Source organism: Astyanax mexicanus, chromosome 24 (assembly GCF_023375975.1).
Source record: "Astyanax mexicanus isolate ESR-SI-001 chromosome 24, AstMex3_surface, whole genome shotgun sequence".
Taxonomy (NCBI): domain Eukaryota; kingdom Metazoa; phylum Chordata; class Actinopteri; order Characiformes; family Acestrorhamphidae; genus Astyanax; species Astyanax mexicanus.
The window spans coordinates 3,026,140-3,047,400 of NC_064431.1; the positions used below are offsets into that span (position 1 = coordinate 3,026,140).

Sequence of the window (21,261 nt, forward strand, 5' to 3'; positions counted from 1 at the left end):
AAGCTCTGCGTCTTTTTTGTTATTTCAGACATTTCTAATTTTCTGCAAATAAATGCTCTAAATGACACTATTTTTATTTGGAATTTGGTAGAAATGTTTTTTCATAGTTTATAGAATAAAACAACAATGTTCATTTTACTTAAACATAAACCTATAAATAGCAAAAAAGTTAATTTTACGACTGAGAATGCAGCTACAGTTTTTTTTTAAATGATTACTCTTTCATAAATACCATGTTTGTGCAGATGCTGCTGCACAGTAGAACAGCGCACCACCATTTCACATTCTGCTGCAACAACAACAACAAAAACATTGCACCTTTTTTTTAAGCAATTTTGTATTTTCTATTCTGTTCCACTTCATTTTGTATTTATTTTTGTATGTATTGTATTACTTTTAATTTAAGTTTGAAGTTTGTATGCATGCACTTAATATGCTGCACTTTAGCATATATTGTATATTTTTGTTTTTGTGTGAATTTAAGCATCCTCAACTTTGTTGCTTTTATCTATAATACATTCTTCATACTAAAAAGTTGTTCCATCATTGATCATCAGTAATTTACAGCAATTCATGCTTCTCTCTGCTGACAACTTTTATAGAGATGCGGATTTCATTTTCCAGCAGGACTTGGCACACTGCCCACAGTACTGCCAAAAAAATGTTCTTATATAATATTCTAATTTTCTGAGACACTGGTTTTTTTTTTTGGGGGGGGGGGGGGGGGGGGGGGGGGGGTTCATTGGCTGTAAGCCATAATAATAATAATAATCATAATCACAATAAAAGAAATAAAACCTTAAAACAGATCACTCTGTGTGTTTAATATATCTATATAATACTGTTTATGATTTTCACATTTTCAACTGAATTACTGAAATAAAGTAACTTTTTAATGATATTCTAATTTTTGGAGATGCACCTGTATATCTATATATTTACTAATAAACTAATAAGATCCCTATTACTATTACATAGGTAATTATATTGTAATTACTTCTATTTTTTATACCTTTCTATTCACAATGAAGAAACAATGAACAATGAACAGGTGTCTTAATACTTTTGTCCACATAGTGTTATAGTACACAAAGTGTGTGTTTGTGTGTATGAGAGAGAGAGAGAGAGACAGAGAGAGAGCTGGAGAATGGAGCAGAAACTACAGTGTGTGAGATGTTAGTGTTACCAGCTCACACACTGCGCCCTTGACACACTCGCAGGCCCTGAAATCTCTAATGAATGAGTTGTAAAGCTCTGAGCGGCTGCGCTGTTGAGCTGCGAGGCTCTAGTTTCCAGAGCCGTACGCAGGTCAAGTGGCCATTCATCAGCCGGAATTACTCGAGGGGTAGAACAAAGACGCTAAAGCACTTCAGGCTCCGTCACTTTACACTAAAACAAATCACAAATTTGCTTATTTATGAGCGACTAAACATTTTAAAGTGGCTTTTCTCATTCTGTCAGGAGCGGCCCTAATTTACGCCGGCGATTCGGACGGAACGTGCTCTCTAAATGCCAAACACTACACCGTAATCTGTCTGTGTCAGTTTTATCACTGATAAATCCACACAGCGGATTCCAAATGTTCCACAAATAGCTCCGTCCATAAAACTCCCCATTTCCAGCAGCGCTCGCGGATATCTGCTAACAGTCTGCAGACAGAGGAACGCCGTTCCTGCACTGTAAACCCACAATCAGCCTGAACTCATTAAACTAATTAAATCTGTTTTATGTAAAATTAGATATTTCAAAACATTACTTAACTATTTAAGATTAGTTATTTCTAATTTATTAGCACATACCTGTATACACTGCCTGTCCAATAATTAAAAAAAAAAGTCTCCACCTGGATGTAAGCAAGTAAGTAAATGATGTGGGTTGGTTGGTTGATGCTGCAGCAGTTGGTCTGCAGGTTTAGGTTCAGCAACAGTATGTGCTGCTGAAAGAATGAGGTCAACTGACTCTACATGAATATACTGAATATAGACCAGGTTATTCCTGTATCAATGGATTTATTTTTTCTTCCCTGATGATCGCGGCCATATTCCAAGATAAGACAATATCAGGATTCATGGTGCTGGAATTGTGAAAGAGTTCAGGGAGCATGAGATCATCATTTATCATTTTCACACATGGATTGAGAGAGTTCACCACAGAGTCCAGACCTTAACCTCATTGAGAATCTTTGGGATGTGCTGGATGGAGAAGAGCTGCTTTGTGCAGCTGTCAGACTCTACCATCATCAATGCTGCTGCAAGATCTTGGTGAAAAATTAATCCAGCGACTCTGGATTGAAATAAATCTTGTGATTACTCTGACGGATCTATGATTTGGGCACAAAACAGCGTAGCCAACAAGAACAGACATAATTTTCATATACCAGCAAATTAAAGGGCACAGTACTAAATATAGTTATATAAAGTGGCTGAAAAATGTCGGACAATTATTTAACAATGAATTATGCCTGTTTTTTTTTTAGTTCATATGCTGATATACTCTAGATATACACAGACTGGGGGTGTGCCCTATCATATTATTGTATACAGCTCTGGAAAAAAAATAAGAGAGCACTTAAAAATGATGAGTTACTTTGATTTTACCAAATTGAAAACCTCTGGAATATAATCAAGAGGAAGATGGATGATCAAAAGCCATCAAACCACCAAACTGAACTGCTTGAATTTTTGCACCAGGAGTAAAGCAGCATAAAGTTATCCAAAAGCAGTGTGTAAGACTGGTGGAGGAGAACATGATGCCAAGATGCATGAAAAAAACTGTGATTAAAAACCAGGATCAGGGTTATTCCACCAAATATTGATTTCTGAACTCTTAAAACTGCATGAATATGAACTTGTTGTTTTCTTTGTATTATTTGAGGTCTGAAAGCTCTGCTTCTTTTTTTTTTTGTTGTTATTTCAGCCATTTTTCATTTTCTGCAAATAAATGCTCTAAATGACAATATTTTTATTTGGAATTTGGGAGAAATGTTGTCTGTAGTTTATAGAATAAAACAACAATGTTCATTTTACTCAAATATATACCTATAAATAGCAAAATCAGAGAAACTGAATCAGAAACTGAAGTGCTCTCTTCATTTTTTCCATAACATCACCAAAATGTACTGGAATCGGGTTCTGTTTTTTTTTTTTTTCCTGTACTTTAGTCAACTATTGCTTTACTATCGTTTTTTTGCTGTAACTTTGGGAAGGAGAGTAATGTAATTTTAATTATCTGTATGTCCTGTAAAAATGCAGTACTGATAATAAAACGACTTGACCTGACCTGACAGTGTATCATTATTATGACCCTGTTTATCACATCAGATCACTTTAACACAAGACAGACAAAAACACACTTTAAAAAGATCTACTTTAAAAAGTCCCTTCTGTAGCCGCACACACACACACACACACACACACACACACACACACACACACGGGAGCTGAGCACTAATACAGACTCATCACTGTCCACCCACCCACAGCTCAGCCCTAACCCTGCTGCAGCGCCTGTAAATTTCTCAGCTCTGTGCTGAAGCTTCAGCACCTCTCAGTCCTGGTCCTGACCAACGAGCCGGGAGCTGCTGCTGCTGCTGCTGAATCGTAGGAAAGTATTTTAATGGGCCTGTCAGGTTGTGTGTGCAGCAGCAGAGTGACAGAGGGTTACGGCTGAGAGGTCGCTGGGCTAACTGGCCTCCTTTCTGCGTGAGTTTAAACAAATAAGCAAAGTAAATCTGTGAAGAATCGTTCAGCTAAAAATCTACACACACCTTTAATGGGTTCACATTTTATATTAATAAAAAAGGGCTTTCTAAAGTTTTAAAAATCAAAACTAGCTGCAAAATAAATGTACTGTTCATTCTGCAGCCGAGAAATATATATATATATATATATATATATATATATATATATATATATATATATATATATATATATATATATATATATATTTATATAATAACATGGCCAAAATGTAAGACTCTATATCGTGATATTGTGATATTCTTGATAGCAGTCTATTTGTTTGTATTTGTTTTGCTATTTGCTGCACTTTATACTAAAAAAAAAAAACATTATTTTATCATGTCGCTATCATACTATTTTAGAGCCAGATGTTCCACAGTTGTTCCACATGGGGCTGTTTTAATTCTACATAGTTTTTTTCTAGGTTATTTATTATTCAGTCATTTTTTTTTTATGGTAGTAGCAGTGTTTTTATTTGCATACGGTTTCAGGTCACTTCCTACCTGCACTCACTCTTGAGGCACACTTGAGGGTCTACATTAAAAACAAAGCAAACTTTAGCCACGCCCCTTTGTGATGAATTTATAAGGAATGTTTCAGTCTGAACTGCTTTTTACAAAACGAAAAAGTACAAAAATGCTAAATTGTGGCAAAAAGCAGTTTAAAAGTCCTATTTTAGTGAGCTTGATTACATCACAATGTTAGTGTCAGTGTGTCTTTACTGTCGTAACAACAGGAAAAGTACACTTTGCACAGCTCAAAACATGCAATAGGCATGTATGTATTTTTTTTAATTAATCATGGGTGTGTTTTGGGTGTATCATAAAATAAACAAATCAGTGTGGCACTCTGACTGACAGGCAGATTGATATTTTAACAGTGCAATGCTTTTGCACTTCTCAGCAGAGAAAACTAACCTGCGCTTTCATGCTGGGAAGGTGCACCAGCAGGTTATTTAAACAAACAGGATCATTGTTTTATCGTTTAACTAATAAAGTAGAACTTAGAAAGTATCCTCAAGTACAGTCGACGCAAAAAAAAAAAAAAAAACATCAAAAATGTTATAATGATGAAACTGGCACTCATCAGGACTGCCCAGGAAAGGAAGAGCAAGAGTTCCCTCTGTTGTACTGAATATGTTCATCAGAGTTACCAGCCTCAGACCTTACAAGTTAGTTTTCAGTGTGCTTTATTTTGTTTATTAAATCCATTCCAGCATATTCTGCATGTTTACAGCTGAAAAAAAACTTATGTTAAATTATGTTAAACTAAGTAAACTAAGTGAACTTTTAAGCTTTTAAAATGTGTTTTTTTTTCTATAGAAAACAGTTTAAAATGCAGTTTTCTCACCTTCTGCAGTCCTGAAATCACCTCCATGTCTCCTAAACTGGGTGTATTTCCAGAGTGCGGTGTGTGTGAGGCTCCGAGCTGCTGCTCTCCATGTGTGACCGAGGCTATTTAACTGAAGCGGGGTTTGGGTGGCGAGCCTGTTTCCCGCCCGCATTCCGCCAAAGCCACGCCCTCCTGCGCCGGGATTGGCCAGTCGTATCTGGACCGCTGCGTTGGGATTGGCTGCAGCGCGGGAGGAGGCGGGGTTGTGCTGTAATACGGGTGGAGTCTCAGAAAGAAAAAAAGAACTGCTGGGAATCCCTAGCGAGCAGACACGGTCCCGGTCCCACCCGCCAATCACAGCACAGAAAACGCCCGCCTCGACCAATCAGCGGGCTGCATTTTCACCTCGGCCGTCGAAAACCCGAAAAATGATAAAAAAAAAAATAAAAAATGATCCGCAGTGACGTCACCCGCAGGCTGTCGGTGAACAGTATGAGTCATAGTGGTTCAGTGATCAGTTGTGAAGCTGCTGAAATCAGGGAGGAGGTTTCCTGCGCTTCTACTCGCTTTATTTTGCCTTTTTATGGAAGCGGAATGCATTAGGAGCGCGTTACCCGCCAAAAATGACCGTCTAATTGGTTTATACGTCACACCAAACCGGAACCTCCTCCTTGTTCTGTATCCCGTGTTTATGAGGTAGTTATTGAGACCTGGCCAAATAGTAAATAGTAGTGAACAGCCTACTTACATCCACAACTCTGTGGATAGAAGTGTACTAGTTGTTTTGCATCTCAAACAATTAAAGAAAGAATATCATTGAAAAGTTACTTTATTTCAGTATTTCAGTTAAAAAATCAGTTTCTCAGAAAATTAGAATATTATACAAGACCAGTTGGTCCTTTTTGGAAGTGCATCATGAGCAGTGTGCCAAGTCCTGCTGGAAAATGAAATCTGCATCTCCATAAAAGTTGTCAGTAGCAGAGGGAAGCATTAAGTGCTGTAAGATTTTGTGGGAAAACAAAACTGCACTGACTTGATAATAAAACACAGTGGATAAAAAAAAACACACACTCAGACAGGCTGCTGGCTTAAACAGTTTATATTAATTTTGATAAAAAAAAATCATTAAAAGTGTTCATATCACCTCGGCTGAGACAGTTCAGTGGTATCATTCAAATACTTCATAGTCAGTACACACAGCGCTTTACTGCAAAACCTAATACACTGCTATTTTCATTCACCTGCACCTCGTCCCCCACTCATGTTCATATAGTCACTCACACACACACACACACACACACACACACACACACACACACACACACACACACACACACACACACATACACAGTAACAAACGGGTTTCCCAAAGATCATAACCGACAGACATAACGCAGAGATAACAAAATAATATCATAATATCAGTTAAAATTTTGATGGCTCCTAAATGATCTGCACAGGCCACGCCCCTTGCCTAAACCAAATAAATTATCTGCTTTGGACTATATGTGAAATAGGGCAACTTTAGTAGCTGTCCAGTGAAAAACATGTATCTCCAAAATGGTAACTTAACAAGAGAAGGCAAAAAATGTTTTTACCTGAATGGAATCAAAGTAGAAGTAATTTTAGGGCATTTCTATTGGTCTATTTATATAGACGCATTAACGCAGTGTACAGAGCAGCTACAGGATTCAAAATATGAGGAAAACGAAAAACAGACAAAAATGGAGATACATGTTATTCACTGGACAGCAGAGATACGTGAAAACGACTTTAGTGTTGCTGCATTTCTGTTGCCATTCTTCCATTTTATCTTGTGTGATAACATCATTATTAATATTAGACACTATGGCACCGTTATCAGACTCTAGGCTAGGTGTTTCTATGTTAGCCTACACCTAATGTGTACTACAAGAACATAACCACATATATAACCAGATGTATATACGTTTATATATTTCCCAGGATATCCTATAACTATCACAAACCAAAAAAACAGTCCAAACTACGAAATGAAGACGAAAAAAAGCTGCATAAGGAACAGATCTTTGTTTTTAAGGCAACGTGACGTCACATCCAGCCGCTGCCTGCGATGCACAGTGAGAATCTGACGACGACGCTCAGGTACAGCCTGTAGCAAACACTCAGGAACATCTAATCTAGAGAACCCTTCATCCTAAACATGAGGGTTAAACACAGAAACATGTTTTCAGATTGCATATATATATTTATCTCAGAGTTCTCTCAGTCGCGTTCATCCCCAACCCTTAAAATACCAATACTCAACCCACCATCCACCCACGCCAGTTTTCACCAGTTTACGATTTATCGCCTTCGCTATCACTCCGAGGGACGCCCCAAACCGCTAGTGCCCTCTCGACACACACTCGGGCACTTAGTGAGAAGCATGTCAGTGTGTGTGTGTGTGTGTATTTATGTATTTATTTATCTACATAATGATACGAGGCTCAGGCACGGAGTCTGTGATGGATTTGTGAGGCAGGACGTTGGCACCGTTGATGTACAGCTCGTCGTTGACGATGACGTCTTCACCCAGAACTGTAACGTTCTCCATACGTACCTGAGAGAGAGAGAGAGAGAGAGAGAGAGAGAGAGAGAGAGAGAGAGAAAAACAATAGGTTTTTATCAAAAACAGGATTTAATAATATAGATCTTTAATCATTTCCACACCCCAATTCTCACTCACAAGCTTGGAATCCCTCATCCAATTTCTTCCACTCATAGCATTGGACTTCGTTAGCATAGGACTTCAGTTACCAATGACAACCTAGGCCAAGCCCCGCCCCGCCACCCTCATTTGAGAAGAAAACACTGGTGAACATTTCAAGGACCACAAGGGCCAATGAAATTACTCCATGGATATGGATAACTCATCCAGGAGGTCAAAAAGACCCCAGAACAACATCTAAAGTACTGTAGGTTAGAGCTAGGCGACTAATCGATTTTATTGATTAATTCGAATTTACAGTTAAGGACAATGTGTTTTTATGAAAATCGATTTTCTCTGTGTTTCTCCTCTCTCCCTCCCGGATTTCGTTTTCCAGCAGGACTTGGTACACTGCCCACACTGCTAGAAGCACTTATTGTTCTGATATAATATTCTAAATTTACTGAGACACTGATTTTTGTTTTTTTTAATGGCTGTAAGCCATAATCATCAATAATAAAAGCTTAAAATAAACGCTTGAAATAGATCACTCTGTTTTCAATAAATCTATATAATATATGAGTTTCACATTTTGAACTGAATTACTGAAATAAAGTTAAGATGCACTCTTATGTAGCAGGACTTAAGAGGTTCAGTAGCCTAAAAATCTTTAGGTCTTTTTTTTGTGTTTAATAAAGAGCAGGTGTCCTTACCCACTGTCCCACTGAAGAGCTCCAGCCCACAATGCAGGACTCCAGCCAGGAGTGAGAGCGGATGTGAGCGCCCTTCAGCACAGTGCAGCGCTTGATCCGCACCCCATCCTCCAGAACCACGCCGGCACCAATGGTCACATTGGGTCCGATGGTGCAGTTCTCTCCGATTACTGCTGTGGGATCCTGGAGGAGAAAATAAATAGTTTAACAACAATCTAATCAAAATGTAATACAGACTAGTGTCCCTTAATCCTTAGTAATTCTTAAATTGGCGGTCTAATGCGCTGCCACTATGATCGGAAGATCACTGGTTCGAATCCCAGTCATGCAGCTTGCCATCAGCTGCTGGAGCCCTGAGAGAGCACAATTGGGTTTATTTGATTTTACCAAAGTAAAAACCTCTGGAATATAATCAAGAGGAAGATGGATGATCACAAGCCATCAAACCACCAAACTGAACTGCTTGAATTTTTGCACCAGGAGTAAAGCAGCATAAAGCTATCAAAAAGCAGTGTGTAAGACTGGTGGAGGAGAACATGATGCCAAGATGCATAAAAAAAAACAAGGTTATTCCACCAAATATTGACTTCTGAACACTTAAAACTTTATGAATATGAGCTTGTTTTCTTTGCATTAATGAAGGTCTAAAGATCTTTTTCGGTATCTCAGACATTGCTCATTTTCTGTAAATAAATGCTCTAAATGACAGTATATTTTTTTGGAATTTGGGAGGAATGTTGTCTGTAGTTTATATAACAACAAAAAAAGTTCCTTTTTACTCAAACACAAACCTATAAATAGCAAAATCAGAGAAAATGATTCAAAACCCCAAGTGGTCTCTTAATTTTTTTCCACAGCTGTATATATAAAAATATGTTGTTTAATGTAAAATGTTTGAGTTCTGTATTATTTGAGTTTATTAAATTATTCTTATAATATTATGGTATGCAGAGGGCTTTCTGAAAAATACTCAGATCAGTAATAATCCCATGCTGCCCTCTGGTGGAATGCCACAAGTGATGCTTTCACATGGAAAAGGTTTCTTACCACCAGCACATTGCCGAGGAAGCCAGGTCCGGTGCGGAGTCTCTCAGGAGCCTGCTGTCTGACGGACTGCAGGTACATACACATACCGGTCAGGAAGTCTTTAGGCTGCCCGATATCCATCCAGAATCCTAAAACACACAATAGAGAAACTTAAACTCTAGATTAGAAGTTCAGCATTTTTCATAATCTTCATTTTGTTTTATGAAGATTTTAAGTGATAGACAAACACAAAGTAGCACATCATTTTGAAGCGGAACAAAAATGCTTCATGGTTTTTAATATTTTAATCAAATAAAAATCTGAAAAGTATTCAGCCCCCCTATATCAACTTGATAGAGCCAGCTTTTGCTTACAGCTGCAAGTCTTGGTTAGCAAGGTTTGTCTCAGCTTTATGCATCTAGAAACTACAGATATTTTGATTCATAGTGTTTGATAATATATATATATATATATATATATTTATATATATACCCCTAACAGAAGAGTAAGCCACAAACCCATAAAAGCCCCCTCATGCAAAAAAAAAAATATATATATTTAAATCTACAGCTCTGGGGAAAAAAGAGACGACTTAAAAATGATGGGTTGGTTTTTGCACCAGAAGTGGCATAAAGTTATCCAAAAGCAGTGTGTAAGACTGGTGGAGGAGAACATGATGCCAACATGCATAAAAACTGTGATTAAAATCCAGGGTTATTCCACCAAATATTGATTTCTGAACTCTTAAAACTGCATGAATATGAACTTGTTTTCTTTGCATTATTTGAGGTCTGAAAGCTCTGCATCTTTTTTTCTATTTTTTGTAAATAAATGCTATAAATGACAATATATTTATTTGGAATTTGGGAGAAATGTTTCATCCACACCCTTTATTTCCAACAACAAGCCTCCTCTCCTCTTCAACTCTTACCCATGAGGTAGATTTCCCCCTCAAAGTAGGATACCCCCCCAAATCCCCCCTAACCCATTCCCACCCACAATCTAGGGCATTATCTAGATTAGCAGATCCCACCCACTAGCTATAAGCTTCTTTTGTTTACTGAAGATTATAGCTCACACATAGCATAGATAGCTCTGTTCATATAAGGGGTGGGCGATATAGCCCTAAAATAATATCACGATATTTCATGGTATTTATACGATAACAATACTCTTGGCGATATGACTGAATAAAAGAAAATATTTCAAGAGTACACTACTGCAACAAAATGAAAATTAAATTTTATTATTGCATATGATTTGATATAGCACACCCCTAACTAAGATATTTAAAAAAAATACAAGAATTTGATAATAATAATGCACTCCAAATATCTCCATATATCCAGGATTAAAGTAAAATAAATGATACTGGACAGATTTAATCTGTCTCTAGTAGATATATAATAGGAAATGAGAACAGTGTGAATCTTTATTTTGCTAAAAACAGCAAAAAAAAAAAAGAAGCAACCAAATGTGATAATTAAATGTGATAATTAAATGTGATCATTAAAAAATGTTGGTGAGATTATTGCATTCAATACGATATTGCACGCTCCTAGTTTCCATCATCAAAAACCATGACAAAAAACATTTAAACCACTATGCTGGTGTACCTTGAAGCTCCATGGCGTAAAGATGCCCCTCCTCAGCCATGACGGGAAATATCTCCTTCTCAATGGAGGTGGGTCGCAGCTATAGAAAAGCACAGACAGTGAAATTAATAACCCCCCCTCAGGCTGAGCAATAAAGCAAAAGCATAAAGCACAGGTGAATCTAACAACACAGGTGAAACAAATAAAAACCAGTAGATCAGGTAAGTAGATCCAGCGTATCCGCTAAACAACACCACCGACTTTCATTCACGTTCACCATCACACCATCACACCATCGCCTCGAGCTCAGGGGTGAGTCTGACCTGGATTCTCCTCAGCATGGAGGGGCTGAAGATGTACATCCCAGCGTTGATCTTGTTGGAGACAAAGACTTGGGGCTTCTCCACGAAGCGGTGAATCCGCCCGCTCTCCCCCTCGTACACCACCACGCCGTACTTCGACGGCTCCTCCACTTTAGTTACCTGTAACATTACCAAACACATTACATCACATCAGATTCTTAAACCAGTTCAATTAGGGCTTAAAACAGGGTTCGTAGACTTCTCACAAAGAAAATTCAAGCACTTTTCTTTTTTTTTATACTTATATTGTATTGATTTATCAAAGCTTATTGATTAAGAACATTAAAAGAACATACAAACAAGGCTGCCAGGGAACAAATAATAGTACAACTGACATTATGGTGGTATTATCCAAAAATAAAAAAAATCTTTCTTACAAATTAGGAATACAATGAGCAAACATGGGTTAAGAAAAAAAATATATATATACACATTAGGGGTGGGCGATATGGCTCTAAAATAATATCACGATATTTCAGGGTATTTTTGCGATAAATAATATAGCATAAAATAATATAATGCAGCAAATAATATTGTAGAATATTTAGTGCATGCATATAAACTGCAAACTAAAACAATTCTACAATAAATACACCTAAAGCTTCACAGTAAATAATAGACTACTTTTAAGGCAGAACAGCCCTATTATCACGATATGGATTTTTAATATCATGATATTTCTGTGTCACAATATATTGTATACGATATGATATTGCCCACCCCTAATATACATATATGCATACATACACATTCACAGAGAGACCAGGGTTGGGGTAAAATTCTCCAACATTCAAGGCTATTAAATACAGTCAGGTGTTAATGTAGTCTAGCCACGTTCCCCATTTCTTTTTAATTTTAACTTTTAAGTTTAATCTCAGGGCAAAGGTAAGGGATTCCATCTCATATATCTCATTAACAATATCTTTCCACAGCTCTATGGTAGTGGGATTAGCCTGCATCCATTTTCGAGTAATTGCTTTCTTGCTGGCTACTTAAAAAATCTGCATCAGGCGTCTATCTGAATTCAAGCACTTTTAAAGCACTTTAAAGGCCCATTTTAACACTATTTTACTTTCTACTAAAATTACACCACCCAATGATAAATAAAGCAGAGGAGGGCTAATAAAGTGTGCAGCACCAAAAACAAAAGGCTAATTGATCCCCTATAAATTGACTTATAAGTTAAGAGGAGCTCATATGAGCGATGGTCAAAGGTAGGGGTCCCTAATAAACTGGTAAAAGTTGGTAAAAGACTTACAACAATGGTGCCTTCCTTGCCATGGTTCTTATGGAATTTCAGCATGTCCTGAAACGGGAAGTCGCAGATGACATCACTGTTGAGAACAAAAAAGGGCTCCTCGTTGTCGGTCAGCAACTCCCGGGCCAAAGCAAGAGGACCAGCTGAGAGAGGAGAGAAAAAGGAGAAGTGCGGTAGAATTAAAAACTTTAAGAACTTTAAAGAGCACATGTTGAATTATTAATTCTTGTTTTTGGAGAGAAATTACTATTCTATTTTACTGCTATTGCTATATTTGCTATATATGCTATATAGTGCCCAGGGGTGTAATAAAGTGGTGATTAAATTTACATAGCATCACTAATAGCAATCCTCAGATCATAGTAAAACAAAAACAGGGTTGGACCACACCGAGCTCTCCCGTGAAATTTCTCTTAATTAATCCTGGTGGTTTAATTAATAATCATATAATTGCGCATATAATTGGGTGTATGATAGCAATAAGCATCGTAATCGCACCTTGCGCAGGGTGTAAGATAGCACCTCGCGCTGATCAAGAGCTGGTTAAAAAGCTAGCTTACCTGTACAGAGTTTGTTTTTTTACCTGGATGAGCAGCTTTTAACCACTTTTACTACTAAACACCAACTTACCAATTAGCAAAAAAAAATGGTTTTGAGCTGGATTTTTCTGTTATTACAGAGAAAATGCCTTCGACTGCTGAGCTCAGAAGATTGACACTCACCTGTTCCCAGCGGCTCCTCCTCGTGTGAAAGGGAGATTTTTATTCCGAGCTGTTAAAGAAAGAATAGATCACTGTTATTTTCAGAATTTCAGAATGGGCACTAATCTATTGTACACTAATCTCCTGTTAACTTAACCCCCTTATCACATTTCTTTTCACTATAAATTGCACCATCAATAAACGTCTATTTTCTGGTCTATTTTCATACATGAGGATTATAAACACAGGATTATAAGGTGTATTTTAAGCAACACTAGTAAGGAACAGGGGTGTCGCCATGTTTTCCTTCTAATTCAGCAGTAAAGCTAAGCTAAGCTAGGTAAACAAACTTTAAATGAGCGCTGGATGTAAATCTACACAGCTTCCGTTTAATTACAGTAAGCTTAGATTTCCAGATTTCCACTAAGGCTGGGTGCAGCAGCATTAGCATTAGCATTAGCACTTGCAGTTTAACCCTAGCACTGGCCACAGTTAGCAGCCCTTAGCATTCTGAGGGTTCTGGTAATACAACGCCCTAACAGCTAGCGTTTCGTCAAACATCGCTTGTTTTAGCATGGTAAACACAGTCGAATACAGTCGAATATACTCGCCTCTGAGTGGCAAAAAAGCTAGCGCTTAGCATGGTAAGTGGCTAATGCTAATATTGAACTGAAACTCATGTATAACTCTGTACTTCAGCAGAGTGGCTTTACTTCTCTTTAATATCTTACTGGTAGAATTCATACATAAGGAGCACTGGATTATAAGGCACACAATTAAAGGATTTTAATAGGCCTTATAGTGCAAAAAATACAGTATTATTGTATTATTATCATTGGCTGTTTTCGTTGTAAAAAATGCTTTGTCTGACATATCAACATATGTTAAAAACTCTACATATGTCAGATTCACAAGCTAGTTAAAAGTAGGCTAAATTATTTTATAAAATATAAATAAATATAAATATCATGCTATAAAACAGTCAAATGTTGTATATAAAAATTAGCAGAGTCTCACCCTCTGTTCCTGTGCTTTCATCTCTCTCTCCAGCAGATCAGACATGTAGCTCACGGCCAGAATGACATGGCGGACTCCGGCCTGAGCACAAACATGAATACAGAATATACAGATTAATATTATTATTTACATTAATACTAGGAAAGCAAAGAGTCTGATCTCTCAGCAAAGAGAGCGTGGAACATTAACCCCCGAGGAGAAGCCTGGACAAACATCTCTACATAAAAAATCCTGGACTGTATGAAGCAATATGTGTTTGCTCATAATCCTCAGTCGAAGGGATTTTAATGATATGATTGTTCCTAAAAAAAAAGAAAAAAAAAAGCTTGTGAATAAAACTGTGGAGAAATAAAAACAACTACTTTAAAAAATGTTTTTTTTTTATTAAGAAAATGTAGAACATTCGGGGTTTGCTATGTGGTTAATCTTGTAAAACTGATTTAACTAGTGGTTGCAATGCTATACCGGGTGGTTGCCATTGGGTTGCTAGGCTGTTTCCATGTGGTAATTTGGGCAAATTTCTTTTTTTTGCTAGGTGGTAACTATGCAGTTTATGGGCTATTGCTACATGGATACTAAGTTTAAAATGTTTTACAAGGTGGTTGTTATGTATACCAGATGGTTGCTATGCTGTTGCTAGGCTAGTTGCTAGGCTGTTACTACATGGTCCCTAGGGCAAAAATGTTTTTTTGTTGTTGCAAGGGGCTTGCAATGTATAGCAGGTGGTTGCTGTGAGGTTGCTAAATAGTTGCTATGTGGTTGCGACTGGGTGGTTGCTATGTGCTATGGTGTACCAGGTGGTTGCTAAGTTGTTGCTAGTTTGTTGCTAGGCTGTTGCTATGAAGAGATTTGGGTGAAACTATTTTTGTATAACAGGAGGTTGCTAGGCTGTTATTATGTGGTTACCAAGGTAAAACTGATTTTACTAGGTGGTTGCTATGGGGTTGCTGGGCTAGTTGCAAGGCTGTTAATACATGGCCTCTAGGGTGAAAATAGTTTAATAAGGAGCTTGCAATGTATGCCAGGTGGCTGCTATGAGGTTGCTAAGTAGTTGCTTTGTGGTTGCCATGTGATGTGGCATACCAGCTGGTTGCTAAGTTGTTGCTATGTGGTTAACAGGGTGGAAGATTTATTAGGTGGCTGCCATGGTATACCTGGTGGTTGCGGTTGCTATGGGGTAGCTGTAAAAATACTCACTATGGTGAAACTGTTTTTGTTAGGTGGCTGCTATGGTGTGCCATTTAGTTGCTATGGAGTTGCTAGGTAGTTTTTTAGGCTGTTGCTGTTTGGTGATTTGGTTGAAACTATACTTTTGCTAGACTGTAGCTATAGTGTAAAATAATATGGGGTTGCTAGGACGTTACTATGCGGTTACCAGGGTTAAAACTTCCATGGTATAACAGGTGGTTGCTATGGGGTTAATAGGGAGATGCAAAGTATTTACACTCAAATTCCGGTTAAAAAAGGCTGTATATACTTAAATAGACGTAAAGCAGTATAATAAAAATGTCAAAATCAATGAAATTAGTTACAGTAGAAGCTGCTTACTTAAAAACAAGCACCACAGTGACCTACAGAACCAGTACCGACCTTCACTAAAGCCTCCACCTGATGGAGGAGGATGGGTTTATTGCAGAACTCCACCAGGGGCTTGGGCACGCTCAGGGTGAGGGGTCTTAATCTGGTGCCGTAGCCCCCGACCAGAATCAGAGCTTTCATTGTGGGAGGAGAAACGAGGCGTCAGAAGTGGGAGGACTTGGGCAGGAAGCACAGGAGCATCAGGTAGGACGAGCTTCCAGCTTCACCTGCGACACAGTGAAGGAGGAGGAGCTCAGAACTGGGCTGGATGACACACTTTGTCTATTGTCTATTGTTGTATATAATAAGTGATCTTCCTGACAGATGATAGTATGAGTGTCAGGCCTTCGTATAATCTATAATGTACTTACAGGGGTTGGACAATGAAACTGAAACACCTGTCATCATTTTAGTGTGGGATTTTAGGTTTCATGGCTAAATTGGAGCAGCCTAGTGTTCAATCTTCATTAATTGCACATTATTGCACCAGTAAGAGCAGTAAGAGTGTGAAGGTTCAATTAGCAGGGTAAGAGCACAGTTCTGCGCAAAATATTGCAATGCACACATTAAAACATTATGTGAGACATACCAGAGTTCAAAAGAGGACAAATTGTTGGTGCACGTCTTGCTGGAGCATCTGTGACCAAAACAGCAAGTCTTTGTGATGCAGCATCAAGAGCCACGGTATCCAGGGTAATGTCAGCATACCACCAAGAAGGACCAACCACATCCAACAGGATTAACTGTGGACGCTGTAAGAGGATGCTGTCTGAAAGGGATGTTCGGGTGCTAACCCGGATTGTAACCAAAAAACATAAAACCACGGCTGATCAAATCACGCAGAATTCAATGTGCACCTCAACTCTCCTGTTTCCACCAGAACTGTCCGTCACCACAATCAATTACTGTGCTCTAAAACCAGGTGTTTCAGTTTCATTGTCCAAGCCCTGTATGTTTATATACTGTATTTATGAGTAAAGGCCCAATGCCCAATGATTTCATATTAGGGCCATATCGCCCACCCCTTTCTAACACCCACACAAATAATCTGGCATGGTGATGAATATTGAATATAAGCAGGAGGAGCTTTTGAACAGCTTTAGAGGCAGACACACCCAAAACACACCCTACATATCCTAGTGACTGTTTGTCAGTGGTAAAATGGAGACGTGATGCAAGAAATATGTAAACTATTCCACTGGAAAACGATTAGCCTACGTCATTATACGGCCTCTGTTCCAGTGTCGCCAAACTGGATCAGAAGTGCCTGGCCAGGTCAAACTTGTCAAACTACAACTATACTGTTAAAAGTATGAAATCTTCATACTGAAACTGTGAAGGAACCTAATGAAGATTCTTCAGTGTTCCTTAAGGCGCTTTAAAGCCCTATCCTATTCTACTCAGTGCTAAAACTTTTACATCCAGACTGCAATTGAAAAAACAGGAGGATCAGTGAGTTTTTTTTAGGCTTTTTTTTTTTAGGAGTTCAGTAGCTCCTCCATTTCCACTCGCTGTTGTGTTTACAGTAAGTGGATCTCCATGGAAACGAGAGCCCAAAGTATAATTAAATTGCATGGCAGTGGACAAATAGCTATTTTATTAAATGTGAGGAGACGAAACTCAGAGATGTGCGTCTGGACGGAACTAATATTACCGGAGGACCACGGAGTTCAGAGAAAAACAGTAGATAATTCAGCCTGTAATTTTCTCAGAAGACAGAGAAAAACACGTACATGATCGTTCCGGACAGGAATACAATTACAGAGGATAAAAAAGCCCCCCATAAAAGAGAAAATTAAATCAGAACCCCCTGAGAAACGAATCCCATCGTCCAAAAAGAGCTTAAGAGTTTCCTTCAAACTTTTAAAGTGAAGAAAACTTTGAATTCACTATTTTGACATCTACAAAAAAACTGAGTTATTTGAGTTTGATGGTTTAGGTGGTCAACCTGGATGTCCACATTGATCTTGGTATTGTCAAACAACATGAACACCCTGCCATAATTATTTATCATGCTCACTGACCAGTTTGTTGTCCAGTTTGTCCAGAAACAGCTTGACCAAACTAGTTAACAAGCATGACTAGGTTAGTGACCAGCATTTTCAAGTTGGTTATGATGGTAGACTTGCTAATCTTGCTAAACCTGGCCATTACAGATCAGCTTAGACCACTCAAAACCAGGTTTCATGTTGCTAAGTTTCCGTCGGGATCAATAAAGTATCTATTTATCAGCAGAAGCTTGGAGCTGTTGTTGATCTGGAGTGGCCTGAAGGGTGTAGAGAAGCACAGGAATAGGAATTTATATCTTAATATCATGTTACATGTTACACTGTACAAAGGTGAAATCAGAAAGCCAGGCCTTAGCGTATAAACACAATATATATTCCATTATATTTACAATAAAAGGGATGCATGATGATCTCAGAATGATATTGGTATCGGCTGATAATTATTATTATTCTTTTTTTAGAATCATCGCCATCTGCCTATGTGTAGCTATTTTTAAACCAATACTTGCTGATGTATTTATTGTATGCTGGAAAAAGAAAATAATGGTATTATTATTACTATTAAAAACCCATATACTGTACCAGTCAAAAGTTTGGACCTCTTCTTAATCAGTGTGTTTTCTTTCTTTTTATGATTTTTTTCATCTTTTAATTAATATTAAAGATAATAATAATAATATTAAACAAAAAGTGTTAAACAAATTAGAATATACAGGATTGTAGAGAACTTTTTTTTTTACTATTTCCTACATAATTATGTTTAGTACATAATAGTTTTATGTGTTTATATTATATATTATATATTATATTAAACTATAAGCCAAATAAAATGAAGAAATAAAGAAAAACATTGATTGAGAAGGTGTGTCCAAACTTTAGACTGGTACTGTGTATACACTGTAGGTTATATATATATGCGTATGTATATACACACACATACACACTGTAGTCATTACAACTCATTAGCTAGTTAGCTAAGCTAAGCTATATAGTTAGCTGGCTAAGTTTAAACAAGTGTTTTAGACACATTTCTGTTTTTAAGAATATAGTAAATAATGTCTGAACTGAGCTGAACTGATGTTATTACTTTATATATATAATATTAATTAAGCTATAATAATAATAATTATTATTATTATAACGTTAATTATGATTATGGCATCATAACTTTATTATTAGCTAACCTAGCTAACAGCTATCAACTACACTGGTACACCTAACAACACAAACTCCCTTAAACAGTCAAACTACACAGTAAAGCGCAGTTATTACAATATTACAGTTATTACAGTACAGCTGATATTTATCTCAGTTATTAATATAAAACTATATCCAGGGAAAAGCTCTTACCACTGTGCTGCTGCTGCTGCTGCTGCTGCTGGACCTGTAGATTCGGTTCTGCTGAAATTCGGATCAGCTGGTTTAGATCAGAGTGAGGATCTGAATCAGTGCTGAGAGGAATAATTCAGATTATTAAAGAGTTCAGATTCTACACGAACTCTATAAAACTACTGACTTCATTCATTTAAACACCATCAGCGGCTCAGCTCCTCACTGCTGACAACACTACTGACCCGGACCAGGGGGCGGGGCCTCGACTGCTACGTACTGGGTCGACGGTCAGCGGAGCGTACCATTTATTACAAAGGGGATTGCACACATACTCATACTGAACCTACTGAAATTTTATTTGAGTTCCTTAAAAAATAATGGTGTATTTTTTTAACGTAAAAAAAATGGTGAGCACCAGATACTAAGTGGTGAGCACCACATCCTATAATAATAATAATAATAATAATAATAATAATAAAGGTTATTAAAGGTATTATTAGAGCTAGTATATCATCATCATATTATATTACAATTAGTTATGCCTCTGTGTTTAAAACATAAACTATATAAAAAGAATGATATTAATAATAAGGAGAAATCATATGTCTTTTATGTCTGCATAATTGTGCTGTATTTACAATAAATGCATTATAGTAAATAACATTTGTGAATTACAACTAAATGACAGTCAGTTTTAGTGGTGTTTAGCAAAAAAAAAAAAAAAGCAAAAAACTACTTGGAATAAAAAAGGGGAAATTATATATTATTTTTGTCTACTTTAAAAACGTGAATAATTTTTAGATAAAGATAACAGCAACACCTCCCAGAAGCCACAAAATATGTTGATGTATTTAAACAGTAACGGAATCGCAGTCCGCTTTGCTGCTGCTGCCGCTGTATTAATGATGGATCCCCCTCCGCCTGCAGTAAAGTGGTATGACCCGCAGTGTATGATTTGGCCGCGCCCCATTCGTCCTCCTCGCAGCCAATCAGTGAAGAACAGCGTGGCGCGGAAGCAGAAACGCCGCTGTCAAAACAAAAGCGACCAAAACAAACCGATTCATAAAAATTAAATACAGAGAAATTAAATACAGAGATTTTAAATGCATAAAAAATAAATACAGAGATTTTAAATACAGATAAATTAAATAAAGATAAATTAAATACAGATAAATTAAATGCAGAGATTTTAAATAAAGAGATTTTAATGTGGGGAACTAAAGTTCAGCTTTCTCTGCTCCCATAAATGGAGTCACACTTTTAGCAAAATACCACATTATTTACTGCAGTAAATGGAGGGGTAATAAACTCATTTTTCTCTGCTTTAAGAAAAAATTTAAATAAACAGGCCAAATGATAATAAATAGTAGGGTTAAACAGTTTCTGGTCATGTTGTTATCAATGGCTGAGGCAACTGTCTATTTCTAAATACACCAATAATTCAATTAAATACACTCACCAGAGTTTACTTATACTCCAGCAGGATTAAAAAGCTCTGCTTATAATATTTTAACCAGCAAATAAGTAAAACCAGAGTGAAATTTCCAATTAGTGTAAAATTAAAATAAAAATTAAAACACAGTAAGCTTTATTTTATTATTGATGTGAGCTCTTCATTAGCAGATATATCAGACTCAACTAATATGGGAAGGCTTTCCACAAGGTTTAGGAGTGTTTATTAAATATATTATTATATATTATATTATTGAAAAACAGTAATCAAGCCATGTTTTCACACTAATCTAACAAAAAACTTTTTTTTTCATAATACTATCTTTTATTCAAAGACAATTTGCCAATTATTAAATTACTTTGGTACATAGATATTTATATATTTTCTTGTAATTGAAAAAGGGTTATAATTGTATTTATAAAATATAATTTTGTAATGGTAAACTTTCATAATTACAGGAAGTTCTGTAATAAATAT

The 21,261-nt window shown here is 37.0% G+C and overlaps 2 protein-coding genes across 2 annotated transcripts in view; both read right to left on the reverse strand.

Annotated features, from left to right (window-relative positions):
* Window positions 1-5,213, reverse strand: part of lmcd1 (LIM and cysteine-rich domains 1) — a 29,140-nt gene extending 23,927 nt beyond the window's left edge. The window contains exon 1 of the mRNA XM_007251485.4: window positions 5,091-5,213. Within this exon, the coding sequence (XP_007251547.3) occupies window positions 5,091-5,117 (27 nt within the window). The 5' untranslated portion in view covers window positions 5,118-5,213. The remainder of the gene's footprint in view (window positions 1-5,090) is intronic.
* A 940-nt stretch (window positions 5,214-6,153) lies between these two features.
* On the reverse strand, window positions 6,154-19,583 carry gmppb (GDP-mannose pyrophosphorylase B). The gene is made up of 10 exons (XM_015606409.3): window positions 19,350-19,583; window positions 16,003-16,217; window positions 14,413-14,493; window positions 13,417-13,465; window positions 12,695-12,837; window positions 11,398-11,556; window positions 11,096-11,174; window positions 9,501-9,628; window positions 8,454-8,636; window positions 6,154-7,653 (listed from the first exon to the last, which is right to left on the reverse strand). The coding sequence occupies exons 2-10, from the start codon at window positions 16,129-16,131 to the stop codon at window positions 7,522-7,524; spliced, it is 1,083 nt and encodes a 360-aa protein (XP_015461895.2). The 5' UTR covers window positions 16,132-16,217; window positions 19,350-19,583; the 3' UTR covers window positions 6,154-7,521.
* Window positions 19,584-21,261: the final 1,678 nt, after the last annotated feature.

Excerpts from the sequence above, each read along its gene's own strand:
- gmppb (XM_015606409.3), bottom strand. The coding sequence starts at position 16,131 with ATGAAAGCTCTGATTCTGGTCGGGGGCTACGGCACCAGATTAAGACCC. Across the intron at positions 9,629-11,095 it reads TTACGCCATGGAGCTTCAAG|GATTCTGGATGGATATCGGG; the intron begins GTACACCAGCAT and ends TGTGTGTTTTAG. Across the intron at positions 7,654-8,453 it reads GCTCTTCAGTGGGACAGTGG|GTACGTATGGAGAACGTTAC; the intron begins GTAAGGACACCT and ends TCTCTCTCTCAG.